The sequence below is a fragment of the Adiantum capillus-veneris genome, chromosome 4 (genome assembly GCF_014529385.1).
Source record: "Adiantum capillus-veneris isolate H3 chromosome 4, ASM1452938v2, whole genome shotgun sequence".
NCBI lineage: Eukaryota > Viridiplantae > Streptophyta > Polypodiopsida > Polypodiales > Pteridaceae > Adiantum > Adiantum capillus-veneris.
This window is the reverse complement of record NC_140934.1, coordinates 104,638,274-104,656,058: the sequence shown is the minus strand read 5'-3', so window position 1 is coordinate 104,656,058 and position 17,785 is coordinate 104,638,274. Positions and strand designations below refer to the sequence as shown.

The 17,785-nt window shown below is 45.3% G+C and overlaps 1 protein-coding gene across 1 annotated transcript in view; it reads right to left on the bottom strand.

The window, feature by feature from the left end:
* Positions 1 to 471: 471 nt before the first annotated feature.
* LOC147459732 (serine/threonine-protein kinase D6PKL2-like) overlaps positions 472 to 17,785 on the bottom strand; it is a 55,325-nt gene continuing 38,011 nt past the window's right edge. Inside the window, exon 2 of the mRNA XM_086510951.1 lies at positions 472 to 1,525. Coding sequence (XP_086367077.1) covers positions 601 to 1,525 — 925 coding nt within the window. The 3' untranslated portion in view covers positions 472 to 600. The remainder of the gene's footprint in view (positions 1,526 to 17,785) is intronic.

Sequence of the window (17,785 nt, the reverse complement as noted above, 5' to 3'; positions counted from 1 at the left end):
GTGTCACTTAGAGTCATGGGTTTATACCAACATGTTTGTCCCCTGGAGGATTCTCCCAAAAAATAGAAAGTTTGTACCAAGGAAAACAATACTTTAATGAACCAAATAAATGCCGCGCACACTTCTCGCACCCTCCCGAACCTGCTTATGTGCGGACAAGAAAAAAGACATGAGACAGAAGTTGAAACAATGGGGCCAGGATCTGACAGAAAAGCTAACCAGAAAAAAAAAAACTATGAAGCTTTGGAAAAGGCTGTCAATTTTCGATAGTCCAATTTTTTTTATCTGATTAGAAAGATGTTTCTTTGGGAACATTGACTTGGAACATTCCACAAGCTGCCTTTTGATAAGCCTTCGGTGCTGTGCAATGACAGTAAAGTCAATCAAGGCTATTTTTTAACTACAGATTATGAACCACCATCACGTATGGATGCCCAAGCTTTCAGACACAATGCATGTAAAAGCAATAGAAGCGCGCAAAATGCTCACCTAGCAAGAGCTATATTACACCATGTCCTTCAAACCATCATAACAGAGTAGCACCATTAAGACAAAAATGCCTTCTTATATTTCCATGAAGAATGCATGAACATGGAGTGCTTAAAAGAATTCAAAGTCGAGATAAGAATCCGACGAATTGGATATCTTTCCATCGGTCTTCAACCCACTTGAAGACGACGAGGCAATAGGAGGAGAAGGGCCAGCAGGCTGAGGTGTTGTCGCAGGCCCAGGCACTGGACCCGGTCCGCCGGTCGGATTCAATTCAAGCGGTTTAGGAATATCAGGTGGCAAAACACTCCTAATCAATGCCCAATTCACCCCATCAAAAAAGGGATGCTGCTTTACTTCTGTAGCTCCCCTCTTGTATGCAAGCCTGTGTTGTGGATCTTTCACAAGTAGCCCACGAATCAGATCTTTGGCACCAAAAGAAACACTCGGTAACTCCGGAAACTTGAGAGGCTGCCCGACCACATTAAAGAGGGTAGCTCGATTGCCAGCACCCTTGAATGGGGTTTTCCCATGCAAAAGCTCATATAAAAAGATGCCAAAAGTCCACCAATCAACAGCACTTCCATGACCCTCCCCTCTAATGATTTCAGGTGCAAGGTACTCATGCGTGCCCACAAATGACATAGAGCGAGCGCTTGTAGGCTCTGCGATCAGTTCTGGAAGAGCTGCCATTGCTTTCCCATTCTCATTCTTTGCCTTTCTATTCTTCTTAGCCTTGCGTGAGAACAGATTTGGCGAAAAGCATGTAGTCGGTGCAACACATGCTGGTGTTAAGCAAGCTGGCTCCATACACGCAGGTTGCACACAGTAGGCAAAGATCTTCGACCCGTCCATATCATAGGAAGATGATTTTACCAAGGTTGGACTCACAAAGCATTGCAGAGAGAGATCAAAATCTGAGAGCATAATATGTCCATCCTCCCGAACAAGAACATTTTCTGGTTTCAGATCTCTGTATATTATTCCCATCATATGCAAATACTCAAGGCCCAAGAGCACCTCTGATGCATAAAACCTGCCAAATAACTTCTAACATGAAATCTCTCTCTCTCTCTCTCTCTCTCTCTCTCTCTCTCTCTCTCTCTCTCTCTCTCTCTCAGGCCTGCGTTTCGAAACCCTAAGGAAGCCTCAGGCGAGTCTCCCCCTGGGCGAGGGCGGCCCTGTGGGGGGGCGTCACTGCTCCTGCGCCGCCCAAGAACCGAGGTAATAGCCCACTGTTGCTCCTGCCGACTTGCCCAAGGCCCGAGCTCCACTGAAGCTATCGCTGCTACTGGCGCTACTGCCGACATCGACACCAACCCCTGCCACACCTGCTCGAGCTCCACTGAAGCTATCGCTGCTACTGGCGCTCCTGCCGACATCGACACCAACCCCTGCCGCACCTGCCCGAGCTCCACTGAAGCTATCGACACACACCTGCTCTGCCAACCCGACCACTCCTACCGCCGACCCGACTACACAGAGCCCCTGCCGCCAACCCACTACACAGAGAGCCTTTCACTGCCATCCACTTAATTGAAACCAAACCTAAGCCTTACTTTAAAATAAAATAAGCCCTGTTCTCTTGGCGGAGTACCCACCATGGACACTCGGGCCACATCTCGAGGGAAGCCCACGTTTGCCAGCATCGTGGCAACATCCCCAAAGGTGGACAGTATGGCCCAGCTGCAAAACGAAGTCGACAGACTTTGCAAGGAAAATAGAGCTTTGAAGGAAAGACTCGCAGCCATCGAGTCCAGACTCACCACAATGGAGAACTCTAATGAGGGAGAGATGGAAGAGAAGGAAATCAAGCCCAATACGGAGGTAGACATCACCTTCATAGAGAAGGTCAAGACTCAAGTGCACGATGCCATCTTCCGCAAAGTTGAAGTTCGTGTGGCGTCCACGCTACGCGAACGACAGCGACAAGATGCTCTTGCTCTCAATGTTCGCATCGGCGGGCTCCCGAGTGATTGGCAAGAAAAGGAGGACCCCAAGTTCCATGAGTCCTTCGATCGCATCCGAACAACAACCCCCATGATACAATGGGATCCAGCAACAATCACCACCCTTGCTCACTAGCATCACACCAACCATGCAATTCTTACCTTCAAGACCAAAGCAAATCAAGTCAAGCTCCTTGAGCAATCAAAGCTTCTCAAGGACACAAAAATTTGGTTTGTTGAAGATCTTACACCCACCCAACTCAAACAGAAGAAGGTTGAACTCCAAAAGATGCGAGAAGCGCGCATATCAGGGAAATGGGCAGTGTATGGAGGAGGTAAAGCCATCATCCAGGAGTTCCGAACTCCCAAATCTGCTCCCTCCTCCTCACCTACCTCATCTTAGGTTTTGTTTTGTTCATCCCACCTTATCTTTTTCACTCTCCACCCTTCGATGGACCCTCAGTCCTTAACTGATATGTATCAGATGGAATCCTTTGTACCGTTTTGCTTCTGGTCCCATAGGTCATATATGACCTACGTGGACGATAATTCAATCTATCTATCTATCTTTGCCCACCTACCAGCACCTTCTTTACCTTTGAGATGGTAAAGAGAGCCATTGACAGGATGAGGACCAACAGGGCATATGATCATGATGGTCTAGTAGCATAGCACTTTATACATGCTAGAGATATGTTGGTAGAGGTTCTTGCACTGTTGTTCAATCGTGCCATGTGTGAGGGGTTACCTGAGACTTGGAGGTTGTCTACTATTGGGCCTATCTTCAAGGCAGGTGATCCTAGAGAGCCTGGGAATTACCGCACTATTATGGTCGGGCACATATTGGCACGGTTGTATGCATCCATTCTTGAGCAGCAGTTGAGTAATTGGGCAGAGGGTGAGGGTGTACGGGCAAAGGGCCAGGCCGATTTTAGGAGGGGTTTCTCCACTCTTGATCATATTCTGACAATCAGAGCCACCAAACGGGAGGGCAAGTCACATGGGAGACTGATTTCTTGTAGCTTTGTGGATTTCCGCAAAGCATTTGACCTGGTACCGAGAGTTCGATTGATTCATATACTGCAGGACCTGGGGGTGCCCATAGTGTTGATTTGGGGGATTATGGCTCTATACATATCAGTGATGGGACATGTACGCACCTCGGAGGGGATATCTAATGTAGTTCACTCCACCATTGGGTTGAAACAGGCTGGCCCATTGTCTCCTCTCTATTTGGTATGTATGTTGATGAGGTGTCTTTTGATGATATTGTGTTGATCTCTAACTCACCAGAGGGTATGTAGCGACAGTCGGATGCATTAGACAGTTTTACAAAGGATAGTGGATTGTCTTTACACCTTGGTAAAACCAAGGTTATGGTGTTTAACACCACACCACGGTGGATCAGGAGATCAGCACCGATTTTCACATATGGTCAGGAGATTGTAGAGTATACAGATGCATACAGTTACCTTGGGTTGTCTTCATTGGGGTTGTCTTCACTGGGCCGAGGTTTTCTTTGGGGAGAGCAGCAGAGACTAGACTAACTAGAGCTTATGCGGCCTTGGGAGGCTTGGAGAGGATGTGTTCGCAGGTTCAGTTCCAGGAACCTCGGACAAAGTTAAGACTCTTTGATACTTTAGTAGCCTCAGCTATGTTGTATGGGGTGCAAATATGGGGACCTTCTATAGGCCAGGATGGTTGAAAACGTATGGAGAGGCCCTTGGTATCTATGATCTCTCGACTGATCAGAGCCAAGGCCTCCGTACCCCACGCTATCATTCGAGCAGAGCTAGCTGCCCCTTGGTTGAGGCGCTTACCAGATCACTCTCCTTTGTGCACAACTTGTGGGATACTACTAGAGATAGATATGCTAGACTGGCCCTTGAGTCTTCCAGACAGTTAGCTCTTCAAGGGGACACTTCATGCTGGTATGCACAGATGACATCACGGTTTCAGATGCATGGCTTCACCATTGACAAGCTGCCCCCTTTCCAGTACTCTCTTCAAACACACTCGATGTCTCTTACACGGGTGGAGACTACTAGGCTCATGAGAGAGAGAAAAATTAGAACAATTGCAAGAGAAGACTGAGAGTGACATACCACTGAACGATCGGCCCTCTTTGTGGGAGTAAGTTTATTCCTTCAAGATTACAAGTGTATGCTGAAAATTCAGCATGGAGTCACCAACAAACAAGAACAAACAAGTCCTTGGTTTCCCCCCACTTGCACGTGTTGTCACACCCACACACATACATGTGTTGGAGTAACTCACCAATGGTGCTTCCCCAAAGGTCTCCCTATGAGCACACAACCGGTTGTCTTCTCTCGCACTTCAAATGCGCAGAAGTAGAGCCCTTCGATGCTGAAAATTCAGCAATAGGTTAAATTAGATGACTATTGTCAAGTGCACATCTAACCCTACGTGTACGTGGACAAGCTACTTCATGACATGGGTTCAGTTAGATTAGGAAGTGATCTGGCACTTTTGTGAGTCTGTTCGCAAACCGTGCATGTCCAGACACTTAGAGTAGATGCATATCCTCTGGTTGCACATAGCATGATCATCAGATTTTCAGTCAGAACCTATCAGGAGCATTTTTACAGTGCATAGACCTATTTTTCCTATTTTTGACATTTTTCACTTATTATTTTTAAGTGACTTTTGTTGGGAACTGGATAGGGCAAATTAGCAGGTGAAGTATATAAGAAAACCTAGAGCTAGAAATTTCTGGCAGAAGAGACAGCAAGAACTTTGGTTCAACAGGCCCCCCCCCCCCCCCCCCCCCCCCCCCCCCAAAAACAGCAGACCTAGCGTTTTTGCACCAAGACCAAGATCAGCCCAGCGTTTTTGCATTGCAGCAGCATGGCGACAACAAGACCACACAACAGCCCTAGCGTTAGCAGATTCCCCGCAGCAGAACAATTTTCAGCCCTAGCGTTTTTGCATCAGCATAGCGTTTTTGCAGATTCACCGCGACGGAACCCCAAGCAACATCAACGTTGTCAGTTTTCAGAATCAAGATTCCGTAGTAGGACCCCCGAACCTCGCAGAGATCTGACCTTCCCGCAGCAGATCCTCGTCGCACGGTTAGATCTAGCGTTGTTTGCAGATTCAGCCTGGAAGACACAGATTTCAGCATCTGCGTTTTCAGAGCGTTGTCGTCACATCGTCGCCATCCACATCGTCACCGACGTAGAGTCAGAATTCAGCAGATAAAGATTTGCAGATTTCAGCCCTTAGCATATTCAGATTTCAGCCCGTCTCGTCGTCGTCCTCGTCAGCAAGTCCAAAGCATTGTAGAGATTTGTGCAATCAATAGTAGACTGCTCTCGCCATAGAGAGTGGGGCCTTCGAAGGAGGGTTTGACAACATTCTGGTGTCATATTCTTCTCTCTATCTCTCAATCTCAGCACCTTCATTCACAGTGTTTAGCCACTTTGTTTGTGATCACTTGCACTCTCTCACTAAAGGAACGGAAGGCTCTCCCTTCCGTAAGTAAAAGGAACCTTGAGCACAGTTCGGAGCACTCATCTTTAGCAAAGTTCAACGTTCACTTCCGTTGCACCTTACATTGGTATCAGAGCTTTGGCAGTGTTCTGTATACAGTATCACTCAAGGAAAGAACCACAGAGTTTTTTTTTTTGCTTGTTGCGGTTGCACGTAACCCAAGACACTTCAGCGTGTCGATTCCTAATCGTGTTTTTGAAGAGTGACACGAAACCCAAGAAAGAAGGGCTTGTCCAACCTCCCCTTGTTTCTCTTTTCAATCATTGAGAGCGGACCGTGCACTTAGCGACCGGCCAATTGACGTGAGGTGGAAAAAAGCAACCTTGGTGTGAGCGCAAGGCCGCCAAGGGGTGCGCCCGCAGGAAAGATAAGAGCTCGGGTGAAGAGAAGATCCTTCTCTAGCATAGATTGCAAGCTAAAGAAGAACCTCAAGAACCTCAAGAACTCAAGAACCAAGACCCACAACAACCTAAGTTCCTCATGAACTTAAGAACCCACGACTTCAGTGTATAGTCGTTACCAATGCGGAATGGACACTTTGCATGGAGGTGATGAGCATGTAAGTGGCGAAGAAGAACTTTCCCCACCAGGAGGTTTTTCCGACCCTCCCCCTTCCACATCTACACCATGGTTTGCACCAAATCCTATGGAGGCTTTGGTCAAGTCGATGATGGACATGATGGCCCAACAACAAGAAGTGAATCGCGTTGCGATGGCACAACTAGAAAGAAAATCAGAACGACAAGAAGCCGTGGAGCGTGAACGCCAGGACAGACAGGACGCCTTGGAGCGTGAGCGTGAGCGTGAGCAAGCGCGCCAAGAGACCAAAGAAAGACATGGAGAGCGTGAGGCACAGAGAGAACTACGCATGCAAGAGTTGATCCGACAAGTTCTCACCTCGAAGTCCGAGCAAGCCAAAGATGTTGGTAGTTCATCCAGTGGCGCAAGCCGAGATTCAGACTCCAATCACCCCGTCACAGAGAAGATCCAGTTCAGTAAGTATGATGGTAAGATGGATGCTACGATTATTCATTCTTGGTTGTATAACTTCAATGCTTATTTTGCGACAAATAAGAAAACAGGAAATAGCAAGGTTTTGACGGCAGCCATGTACCTTGCCGGTGATGCCATTAATTTGTACCACGCATGGAAAGAGGCACAGTTGACCACGCACCTAGAGGAAGCCGAGGATGGCGCGTCCCTTTCTTTCCATTGGGCCGACTTCGAAGACGAGCTCAAGGCGCGGTTTATGCCCCCACAGTACCTAGCACGGTTGAAAGACAATTGGCACAGTCTCAAGCAAAATGGTATGTCCGTTATGTTTTTCTCTAATCGTGTTTTGCAGCTCGGCACCCAATTAGGAAAATCACATGATGAGCGCAAGGAGGCTTTCATTTTCGGGTTGGACGCCTATATCAGGTTTGATGTCGAAGTCCTGGCCCAATCGATCTCAACAAGGCGGTAGCGATCGCTCTCGCACAGCAGATGAAGCACAACAAGGGAAAGCCTAAGGAAAACAAGACTTCCACAAGTACCTCTCAGACTTCTCAGAACCCTCAGAACGGTAAGAACGGTGAGAATGATAACTCTTCTAACCAATCTTCCAATAGTCTCTCAGAAAAGAACTCTCCAAATGAACCTAATGGTAAAGCTAGCACAATTGCTAAACTTAAGCTCACTCCAAATGAAAAGGCAGAACAAGGAATTTTAGGAGGATATATCACATCGGAAGAACAAAGCATTTATTCTAAGGAAGGTCGTTGTTTTCATTGTCACATCAAAGGTCACATAAAAAGAACATGTCCTAAGCTTGAATCTAATGAATCTAAAGAACCCACAGAACCCACTTCCTCTGTCAATGCAATAAATGAGAACACGAGTGTGACCCAAGTCTCTCATGATCCTCCCATTGATGGTATTATGGTCATGTGAAGGGTCAGCGTTTTGTCATATTGTTTGACCCAGGCAGTATGCATAATTTGATTAGTGACTCTCTTGTCGAAAGAGCCCGCTTGGAGGTTTGCAAGACATCTCCTTTCCAGGTGTCAGGCTTCTCTCCCAGTATGGACTCTCTCATCACGCAAGAGTGCCTTGATGTTTTGTTCACTGTACAACAAGTGTCCTTCCACATAAAATTTGTAGTCTCTCCTCTTTCAGGATGTGATATGCTTTTGGCATTCCATGGTTTCGTGAGCATAACCCTCTCATTGATTGGGCGGAAAATACGTTCACTTTCAATGCCAAAAGTGACTCTCCCCTTGTCATTCGTGGAGAGCAGGTTGTTCATTCTTCATCTCTCATTTCTAATGTGTAGGCGAAGATTGCAAAGAATCAGGAAAAGGAGACTGTAAGGTGTAGCGGAATGAATGTTTGAACTTTGCTCAAGATAAGTGCTCCGAACTATGCTCAAGGTTCCTTTTTGTTCTTATGGAAGGGAGAGCCTTCCATTCTTAATGCGGTGCAATGATCATAAACAAAGTGAATGGACACTGTGCGTGAAAGTGCATAAGACTGAGAGATAGAGAGAGAAGAGAATATAACACCAGAGACGTAAAACCCTCCTCCGAAGGACCCACTCTCGTCGACGAGAGTGGTCTACTATTGATTGCACAAATTGGTACATACTGAATGCATGTGACTGATGCAAGTCTAAGCTAGGTCGATGACGACGACGAGAATGGCAAGACCGACCTAAGGACTGAAATTTGACGCTTATGAACTGCTGTCCAAAAACGTTGCCAGCTAAAAACTGCGGTTGATTTGCTGCTGTAACAAAAACGCTACTGGCTAAAATTCACTGCGACCGAAAACGCTGATGAGGGCTACTTTTTGCGGGCTGAAAACTGATGTTCTTTAAGGCGACCAAGGCTGAAATCTGCTACCTTTTGTCTGTTGAAAAACGACAACACAAAGGAGGGCGATTTTCGGAAGCTTGGAAACGCTAGGGGCTGCAGATACTTGGTGATGTTGCTAGGATCAAAAACGCTAGGTCTAGGATTGTTGGCGATGGCAATGACTACTCAGTTTGAGGGCAATACTTGATAAAAATCGCTAGGGCTGTGGATCTTCTGCTTGGAGGGAAATCGCCACCAAGGGTTCTTGCATGAGAAGTTGCCTGTTGAGCGATGGACCTCCTGCTGCCTCTTCTGCCAATTAGTGCTAGTTTAGGTTTGCTTATATACAAACTTACTCAATTTGCCCTACCTACTTTCCAACAAAAGTCACTTAAAAATAATAAGTGAAAAATGTCAAAAATAGGTAAAATAGGCTAAATGCACTGGAAAAATCTCCTGAAGGATTCTGACGGATTCTTATGGAAATGCTTATGATCATGTTGTGTGCAACCAGAGGATATGCATCTACACTAAGTGACTGGGCATGCACGGTCTGCGAACAGACTCACAAAGGTGCCAGAACACTTCTAATCTAGACTGACTGGACTGACTGGACTGACTGAACCCTGATCATGTTGTAGCTTGTCGACGGACACATAGGGTTGGATATGTCACGTGACATCCCCTCCTTTTCAAAGTGAGGTACAGGTACCGAACTGTATGGCGTCGAGAGAGATCGCCAATAGCATCCGGAATCCTGGAGGAACCTCTTCGCCGGCCCACTCTGATGTGTGGGTCGTGCGGTACTTGAACTTCATAAAGATCTCCAACGCTTGCTTCTTTGGGCCGCGCCGAAAGCGACACAAAGTCTTCTGTGGCTCCTTCAATGCTTCAACTTCGTCGAGTGTCATGCTTCTTTCTTCTTCAAGAATCTCCATGGCTGAAAATTCCTGAAACCATTTCCAACACAAAACCATGAACATACCTATTCCATGTAATGTAAGAATTCTAGGTGCTAATCCTTAATTAAGTACTTAAACTCATGATTAAGACTTAAGAAACTGAAACTGAACTTAGAACAAGACTTAGAAGACTCTGTGTTTGATTGATTGAAAGTGTGATACAAGGGATCCTTTTATGGGAATTGAATAGTCATCAGTGAAGAGGCATGTCTCTTTGTGAAGAGACGTGAGTTTAGGCGAAAAGAAACATCCTTTCGGCGAAGAGCTACAACCATTGGGTGAAGAGTCGCATCCGTAAGGTGAAGGGGTGTGACTAGTCGTCGAAGGAGTGTGGCTTTTGGCGAAGAGGTCTGTCTTTTAAGCGAAGGGGTGTGACCATTCAAGAACAAGAGTCCTCCTGGGTTAGTCACACTTCGCATCTGCATCTGTAATGAATCAAGAAGAGTGTAACAAGTCACAATCGTGACATTCCCTCCCATTTACATTAAAACCCCATGTTTAGATGAAAGTCTTCCACTTTACAAAGAATTCTTGAAGAAGGTTTGGGTATTGCTGCATATCTTCATCCATCTGCCAAGTTGAGTCTGACTCATCAAGATCCATCCACTTGACAAGAAATTATGTTGTGATCTTTCGTCTTGTTTCTTTTTGTTTAACATCAAGAATCTTTTCTCGAACAAGAATTATGAGTTCATCCTCAATTTCTGGCACATAAGAAGATAAGTCTGGAATTGGCGAATCTCCTTGTATGTACTGTTTAAGCCAAGAAATGTGGAAAGTTGAATGAAGTTTTTCCCATGAGAGTGGAAGCTCCAACTTGTAACTGACAACTGAGTACTTCTTGATTATTTTGAAAGGTCCATAGAAGCGAGGGCGCAACTTTGGAAAGACCGATTTCACAGTTTTGTAGCGATGAGGTGCTAGATATAATAAAACCAAATCTCCCTCTTGGAAATCTGCATGTCGTCGATACTTATTGGCTTGTTTCTGGTACTTTTGTTGGACATTAACCAACTTGTCACGTACTTGAATAAGTACATCTTGCATTTCTTGAACCAACTGATCTACTAAAGCTACTTTGTGTTGAAGAACAAAGTTTGTCGGTATAAGAGGAGTATGCCCATAAGCTGCTTAGAATGGAGTCATGCCGGTTACTGAATGGATAGAGTTATTGTATGCGAACTCTACAAGTGGCAAATACTCTTCCCATGACCCCAATCGAATTTGTATGTAATGTCGAAGCATTTCTTCCAAAATTTGATTCACTCTTTCTGTCTGCCCATCAGTTTGAGGATGGTATGCTGAGCTGAATAACAAATTTGTACCAAGGGATTTGAAAAGGGATATCCAAAAATGCCCCGTGAATTGGATCTCTGTCTGAAACAATAAACTTTGGTAATCCATGTAAATCTGAAAATGTGTTGCACAAACAAAAGTGTGCCATCTTTGAAAACCGATCCACCACTACAAGAATCTGTGCATTGCCTTTTTGAGAACGAGGCAATGTAGTGATAAAATCCATGCTGACACTTTTCCATCTTTCTTGAGGTACGGGCAAAGGATGAAGTAACCCTTGAGGAAGTTGTCGAGAAGCCTTCATTGTTTGACAAGAATGACAAGCTTTGACAAACTTGATACATCTTGCTGCATTTGTGGCCAAAAATATGTTGGAGATAACAATCTGTATGTCTTGTTGATGCCTGGATGAGCAGCAAAAGGGACTTCGTGATGTTCTTGGATCAAAATTTTCCGCAATGGTGCATTGTGTGGAACACAAATGCGATCAATGCAATACAGCAAGTCATTGACAATGGTGTAAGCTACAAACATATTCATCTCTGCAGGAGTCGGAGTAGAGGATTTAAGAGCTTGAAATGCATCCCCAAAATCTCGATCTGTCAAATACTCATGCTTGAAACAAGCAAGTATTTCCATCTACACACCAGAAATGGCAAAGTTGATGGCTCGAGGAAGGCGGCTTAAGGCATCTGCAACTGCATTTGCAAGGCCTGGCACGTATTGAATAATCATATGAAAATTTGCCAAGAACTCAACCCATCGTCCTTGACGAGGATTCATCACAGGTTGAGTAAAAATGTATGTCAATGACTGATGATCTGTCTGCACCACGGAATCTGCGCCAAGAAGATAGTGTTTCCAAGTGCGATAAGCATGAACAATGGCTAAGAATTCCTTGTCATAAACCGGGTATCTCTTTTGTATGGCTGAAAATTTGCGGCTGTCAAAAGCAATGACACACTCATTCTGCATCAGAACACCTCCAGAAGCACGATCTGACGCATCGGTCATGACCTGAAAAGGTTGAGTAGGATCTGCAATAGCCAAAACTGGAGTTGTCGTCAACGCATGCTTAAGGGCTTTGAACGACTGTTCAGCTTCTTCAATCCATTGAAGTTTATCCTGCTTGGTAAGCTCAGTCAAAGGAGCTACAATGTCGGAGAATTTGTGGACCTTGGTATGATAGAAGTTTGCAAGTCCCAAAAAAGAGCGCACATCTCAGATGGTGAGCGGTAAAGGCCAATCCACTATGACCTGTATTTTCTTGCGATCGACTGCAACGCCACTCGCAGAAATAATGTGACCAAGGTATTCCACCTGATTCTTGAGAAAATCACTTTTCTTTTTATTGATCTATAGCACATTGGTTCGCAAAACTTGGAAGACAAGCTTCAAATGTTCCTTGTGATCAGCCATCGTTCGACTGAAAACTAAAATGTCATCCAAATACACGATCACAAACTTGTCCTAGTAAGGTCCGAAGATTTCGTTCATCAGTGTCATGAAAGAGGCCACGGCATTGGTTAACCCGAATGGTAATACCAGAAATTCATAGTGACCATACTTAGTGCGAAAAGTTGTCTTGTACTCATCACCAATGTGAATGTGAATTTGGTGATACCCTGATTTTAGATCAATTTTGGAGTAGATCTTTGCTCCCAGTAACTGATCAAATAACTCGTCAATGCGAGGCAGGGGAAACTTGTTTTTGATTGTCAACTTATTCAAAGCACGATAGTCGATGCAAAGACGCATAGATCCATCTTTCTTTTTGACCAACAGACCAAGAGCTCCAAAGGGACTTTTGCTTGAGCGAATATGACCTTTATCCAACAAATCTTCTAGCTGCCGATGTATCTCTTGAGATTCTGAGTATAAAACTCGATAAGGGGCTCGAATTGGTGGAGGTTGGCCGGGGGTCAAATCAATGGGATGATCCACGGGACGCCGAGGAGGCAAAGTTGTTGGTAGCTCGTCGGGAAACAAGTCCAAATGTGGTTGAGAGAAGGGTTGCTGCAAATAGGCAATGTTTGAGGAGGATTTAACTTCTGCTTCTTCTGCACCGGGTTTAACATCTCTTAACATGATTAAGGCAGTAGCACAATCCCGTTTTCGAACCAGCCGTTTGACTTGTAAAGCAGAAACCAATATAATGGGTTTGGTACTGAAAAGACCACGAAGCTCTGTTTCCTGTAGCTTGTGAAAGAGTCGAATTGAGTGATCTCTGAAACTGATTATTGGATCATACTGAAATAACCAAGCCTGGCCAAGGATCAAGTCGTAATGTCACAAGGGCATAACTGAAAAACCAAGTTGATCCTGGTAATCCTGAATCTGAAAATCCATCTTTTCAATCCTTTTGTTGCACTTGAGGAAGGAACCATCAGCAAGTTCTACTTGGTAAGCTGCCTCACTAGGTTGAGTTTGAAGGTGCAGTTTAGTAATCAAAGATGTGCTGACGAAATTAGTAGAACACCCACTATCCACAAGAACATTGATTGACTGCTTGCCAACAAAGCCAGGGAGGCTAAGAACCTAATTCGAAAGATCCACTAGAGCAGTGACGTGATTCCGAGCATTCATCATTAAGGCACTTACAACCTTGGAAACTCGAACACAACGTGCTGCTTGTTTGCCTTTGTCTGGGACAAGAGGTTGGCTGTGGATAGGTTCTGAAATTGTGGTCTCCATGTGAGAATTCTGGCGAGGATTTGAAGGATTTGGCTTCTTGGGACATTCATACCACCTGTGATCTCCATGACAAATTGTACATAATCCTATATGGTTGGAGTTGGAGGTTGAAACTTGAAGGAGCTGATGAAGAGGCTTGCTGTCCAAAGGACGTATTCGGCCGAAAATCACGACGACCATTCTTTCTATGATTGGGACGATTGTTTCGTCGATTCTAATTATTTGCCGAAGAGGAGGCTCTGGAGGTGGCTTCTTGTCGAGAAGATTGGGGTCGAAAAGAAGTTTGTCCAGTAGAGTATTGTCTCGAAGAGTGAGCTCCTGAGAAAGAACGCTGATTCTGACCACCTTGTCCTTGGTAATTACGTTGTGAAGAGCTTGCAGAATTGGAAACTCGATCACCAGGAAGGAAACTTCTGAGTGGGCGCTGATTATCACCAACACGCTCGACATAAGCGATTGCAGCATCGAGTGTCGCAGGGTTAAATTTATGGACATCATCTCGCAGGAAAGGCTCAAGTCAATCAATAAAACTGTGGAGTTTGTCAGAAGGACTGAGAGTCTCTATCTCAAGAGTTAATTTCTGAAACTCTGAGATGTACGCGGCCAAGGAAGCAGTTTGGCTTAGGCAGCGGAGAAAAGACCGGGCGTGAAAATCGGCATTTGCAGGCTCAAAAGCCTTGCAAAGAACGCGCCGGAATTTGTCCCAAGTAGCGGTGATTTTTCCATCTTTCATGCGGCGACACCACCCAAGGAATGCGGTATCCTTTAGTAGAGAGCTAGCCAAAGCAACTTTCTTGCTTTCAATGACATCAGTATTTGAAAAGTAAACCTCCATTTTGAAAAGCCAATGGTCCAGCACACGCTTATCGCGGCGATCGTTGTATGGCTCGGGCAACTTTGCATCAATTTTCTTTTTTTGTGCTGTGTTTATTATCTTAAAAAGATATTTAAATTCGGGATTGTCTACCTCTGGTTCCGGAGCTTCGACTTGCTCAGGAACTGACTCTGCTACCGAAGAAACTGAATGTGTAGCTGGCTGTCCTCGAAGAAGAAAAGGCTGTAGGACATCCAAACGTGCGGTCATGGATGCAAGACCAGTGGAGAGGCCCTCCTGGAGGACGGACATCAGTTCTCTGAGGATGGCTATCTGATCGTCGGGTGCAGCATTGCCTGTCTTTGACATTCTGACGGCTCAAAGGGAATATCTCGGAGAGGCTGGAGAGGTGTGGTTGCCGTAAAAGGATGAAGCTGCTGCTAATGCTGCGTCCCACTCTTCTAAGAAATTTGGTCCAAGATCCGAATCCTCGATATCTTCCACCTCGTCGATAGGTGTGTCGGCTGGCGTCAAAGGCGTGTAGTCAGGAAGCTGTAACTCGTTGTGAACCCGAACTAAAGGCTGCTGGGAGATGATGTCGTTTACTGAATCCACGCAACACTCCGTCAAAGTATAGGCCAAGTGGGGATATCGCCCAGTATGTGCTCGTAGTGTGGCAAATGAAGAGGCTCACACGTAACTATAATATGCCACACCACCCAGCCCTGTGAGCGCGAGGCATGCCGATGAGTGACATAAACCAGGTAATTTTGTGGCAACACTACTGGCTCTAGTGCAGGAATAGGAGCAGGCTCGGGTGCTGGAATGAAATCAACCTATCTTTCCTCTGGGACTGGAACTGGTTCTGGAGATGGGGAATCCGAAATGAGAATTACTTCCGGTTCGAATGCGGGTTCCGGTTCGGGTACGGGTTCTGGTTCGGGGGTATCTGGTATAATAATTATCACTTCGGGAGCCTGAGGAGGATTTTCTGGCAATATTTCTTCAGGCACCTCATCTATGAACGAGAGAAAGTTGACTGGAACGTCGAGAGCATCGTCTGCCATGACTGTGAACAAGCCCGCGAGCGCACCTGGCGATGGCTAGAATCGATAGCGCTGAGGATTAGCAGAAGAGGGAGCGAGAGATTTTTTTCATGTTGGCGCTGGTTCGTCATTTTTGTTGGCTGCCGTTAGTTTGCCTTTTTGTTTAATTATGCCCAAAGGGTGCCCACTTGAAACTTGGGTTGGGCGGCCGGCCAAAAACCCTTAAATTAAAAGGGTGGCCCTTTTTTTTAAAGCCAACGCTGGTAAAAGAAATGAAACGCTCCGCTGGTTCAATAAATCCCAACGCTGCTGGCTCCAATCGAAAACAACCTGCGCTGTCAGCGTTTTCTGCCTGCTACGAGTTGCTCGGTGACGGGATGGCCTGGAAGCACCGGCTTGCAACTCTTCCTGTCCACGCGAAGAGTGTCGAAGAGTCTCGAAGTGCAACCGGTATGCCGCAACACCTACTCTGTCTGCCATCTTCTGCTTATCTTTATGTAAGTGTAGAAGAAAAGATTACCTCATGCTGATGTGGGTCTTCGCCATCTTTCTTTTGCTTCCATACAACTCCGGGAAGGGGGGGGGGGGAGAGTAGCGGCGAGGGTGAGAGCGTCACAACCTTCGGGTCCCGGGAAAAAATTTGCTCTGATACCACTGTAAGGATTCTAGGTGCTAATCCTTAATTAAGTACTTAAACTCATGATTAAGACTTAAGAAACTGAAACTGAACTTAGAACAAGACTTAGAAGACTCTGTGTTTGATTGATTGAAAGTGTGATACAAGGGTTCCTTTTATAGGAATTGAATAGTCATCAGTGAAGAGGCATGTCTCTTTGTGAAGAGACATGACTTTAGGCGAAAAGACACATCCTTTCGGCGAAGAGCTGCAACCATTGGGTAGAGAGTCGCATCCGTAAGGTGAAGCGGTGTGACCAATCGTCGAAGGAGTGTGGCTTTTGGTGAAGAGGTCTGTCTTTTGGGCGAAGGGGTGTGACCATTCGAGAACAGGAGTCCTCCTGGGTTAGTCACACTTCGGATCTGCATCTGTAATGAATTAAGAAGAGTGTAACAAGTCACAATCGTGACATGTAAAGTGAGTGGAAAAAATCTTGTCTTTCTCAAAGACTGTGCATGCAATGTAGATGAACAAATAGGCGGAGTGCCAAACTGTTCACCACACACACGCAAACGATGAGATCGATTTTTTCTCTTTTGATCTAATTCAATCAACTGTGGCAATTCACCACGGAAATGCCCATGCATGGTACTCATACTTTCATGTGCTCTTTCTACAAATGTGTAAGGCCAAGGAAGAGACATGAAATGTGACTTCCTTGAATGCATACTTTTCAGCTTTTCATGAAAAATCCACATACAGTTGTCCTCATTCATGAGTGAAACGTGCTCAACGTACAATATGTCATGCATAGGAAAAGGGATCACATAAAGACGTTGACTAAAATACAGGAAACGATCACGAATGAAACACTCGAACAATGCGTGCTCACTAATCATGCGAACACATAGTACTTCCTGTCAGGGTTCTTTGGACCTAGGCTTTAGAGCCAAGATCGGTTCTTCCTGAAGGGGTTCTCGGAACTAGGCTCGAGAACCAAGATCGGTTCTTCGTCATTGATCGAATCTGCAATGAGGTTAGCTTCACTAGGGAAAGTATCAACTAACACATCATCCTTGTGCACAATCACGTCATCTTCATGCAAATCATTATTCTTTGGAGAAATCACATCTTGATCATGCAAATCATCATGCTCATCATTAACATCCAAATCATCATGCTTGTCATTCAAATCATCATCATGCAAATCATGTGTGTCATGGTTTGGAGAAGAAGAGATTGAGAGACTCTCCTTCTCCTAAATCCGTTCAATCTTCGCCTGCACATTTGCAATGAGAGAGAGAGAGAATGAACAACCTCCTCTCCACGAATGACAATGGGAGAGTCACTTTTGGTATTGAGAGTGAAAGTGTTAGCCTCCCAATCAATGAGAGGGTTAAGCTCACGAAACCATCGAATGCCCAAAATCAGATCACATCCTGAGAGAGGAGAGACAAAAAATCTTCTACGGAAAGTAGTTTGTTGAATTGTAAACAACACACCAAGACATTGAGAGAGTCAACACCGGGAGCAAAGCCAGAGACCTCTAGAGGAGATTTCTGACTATCCTCT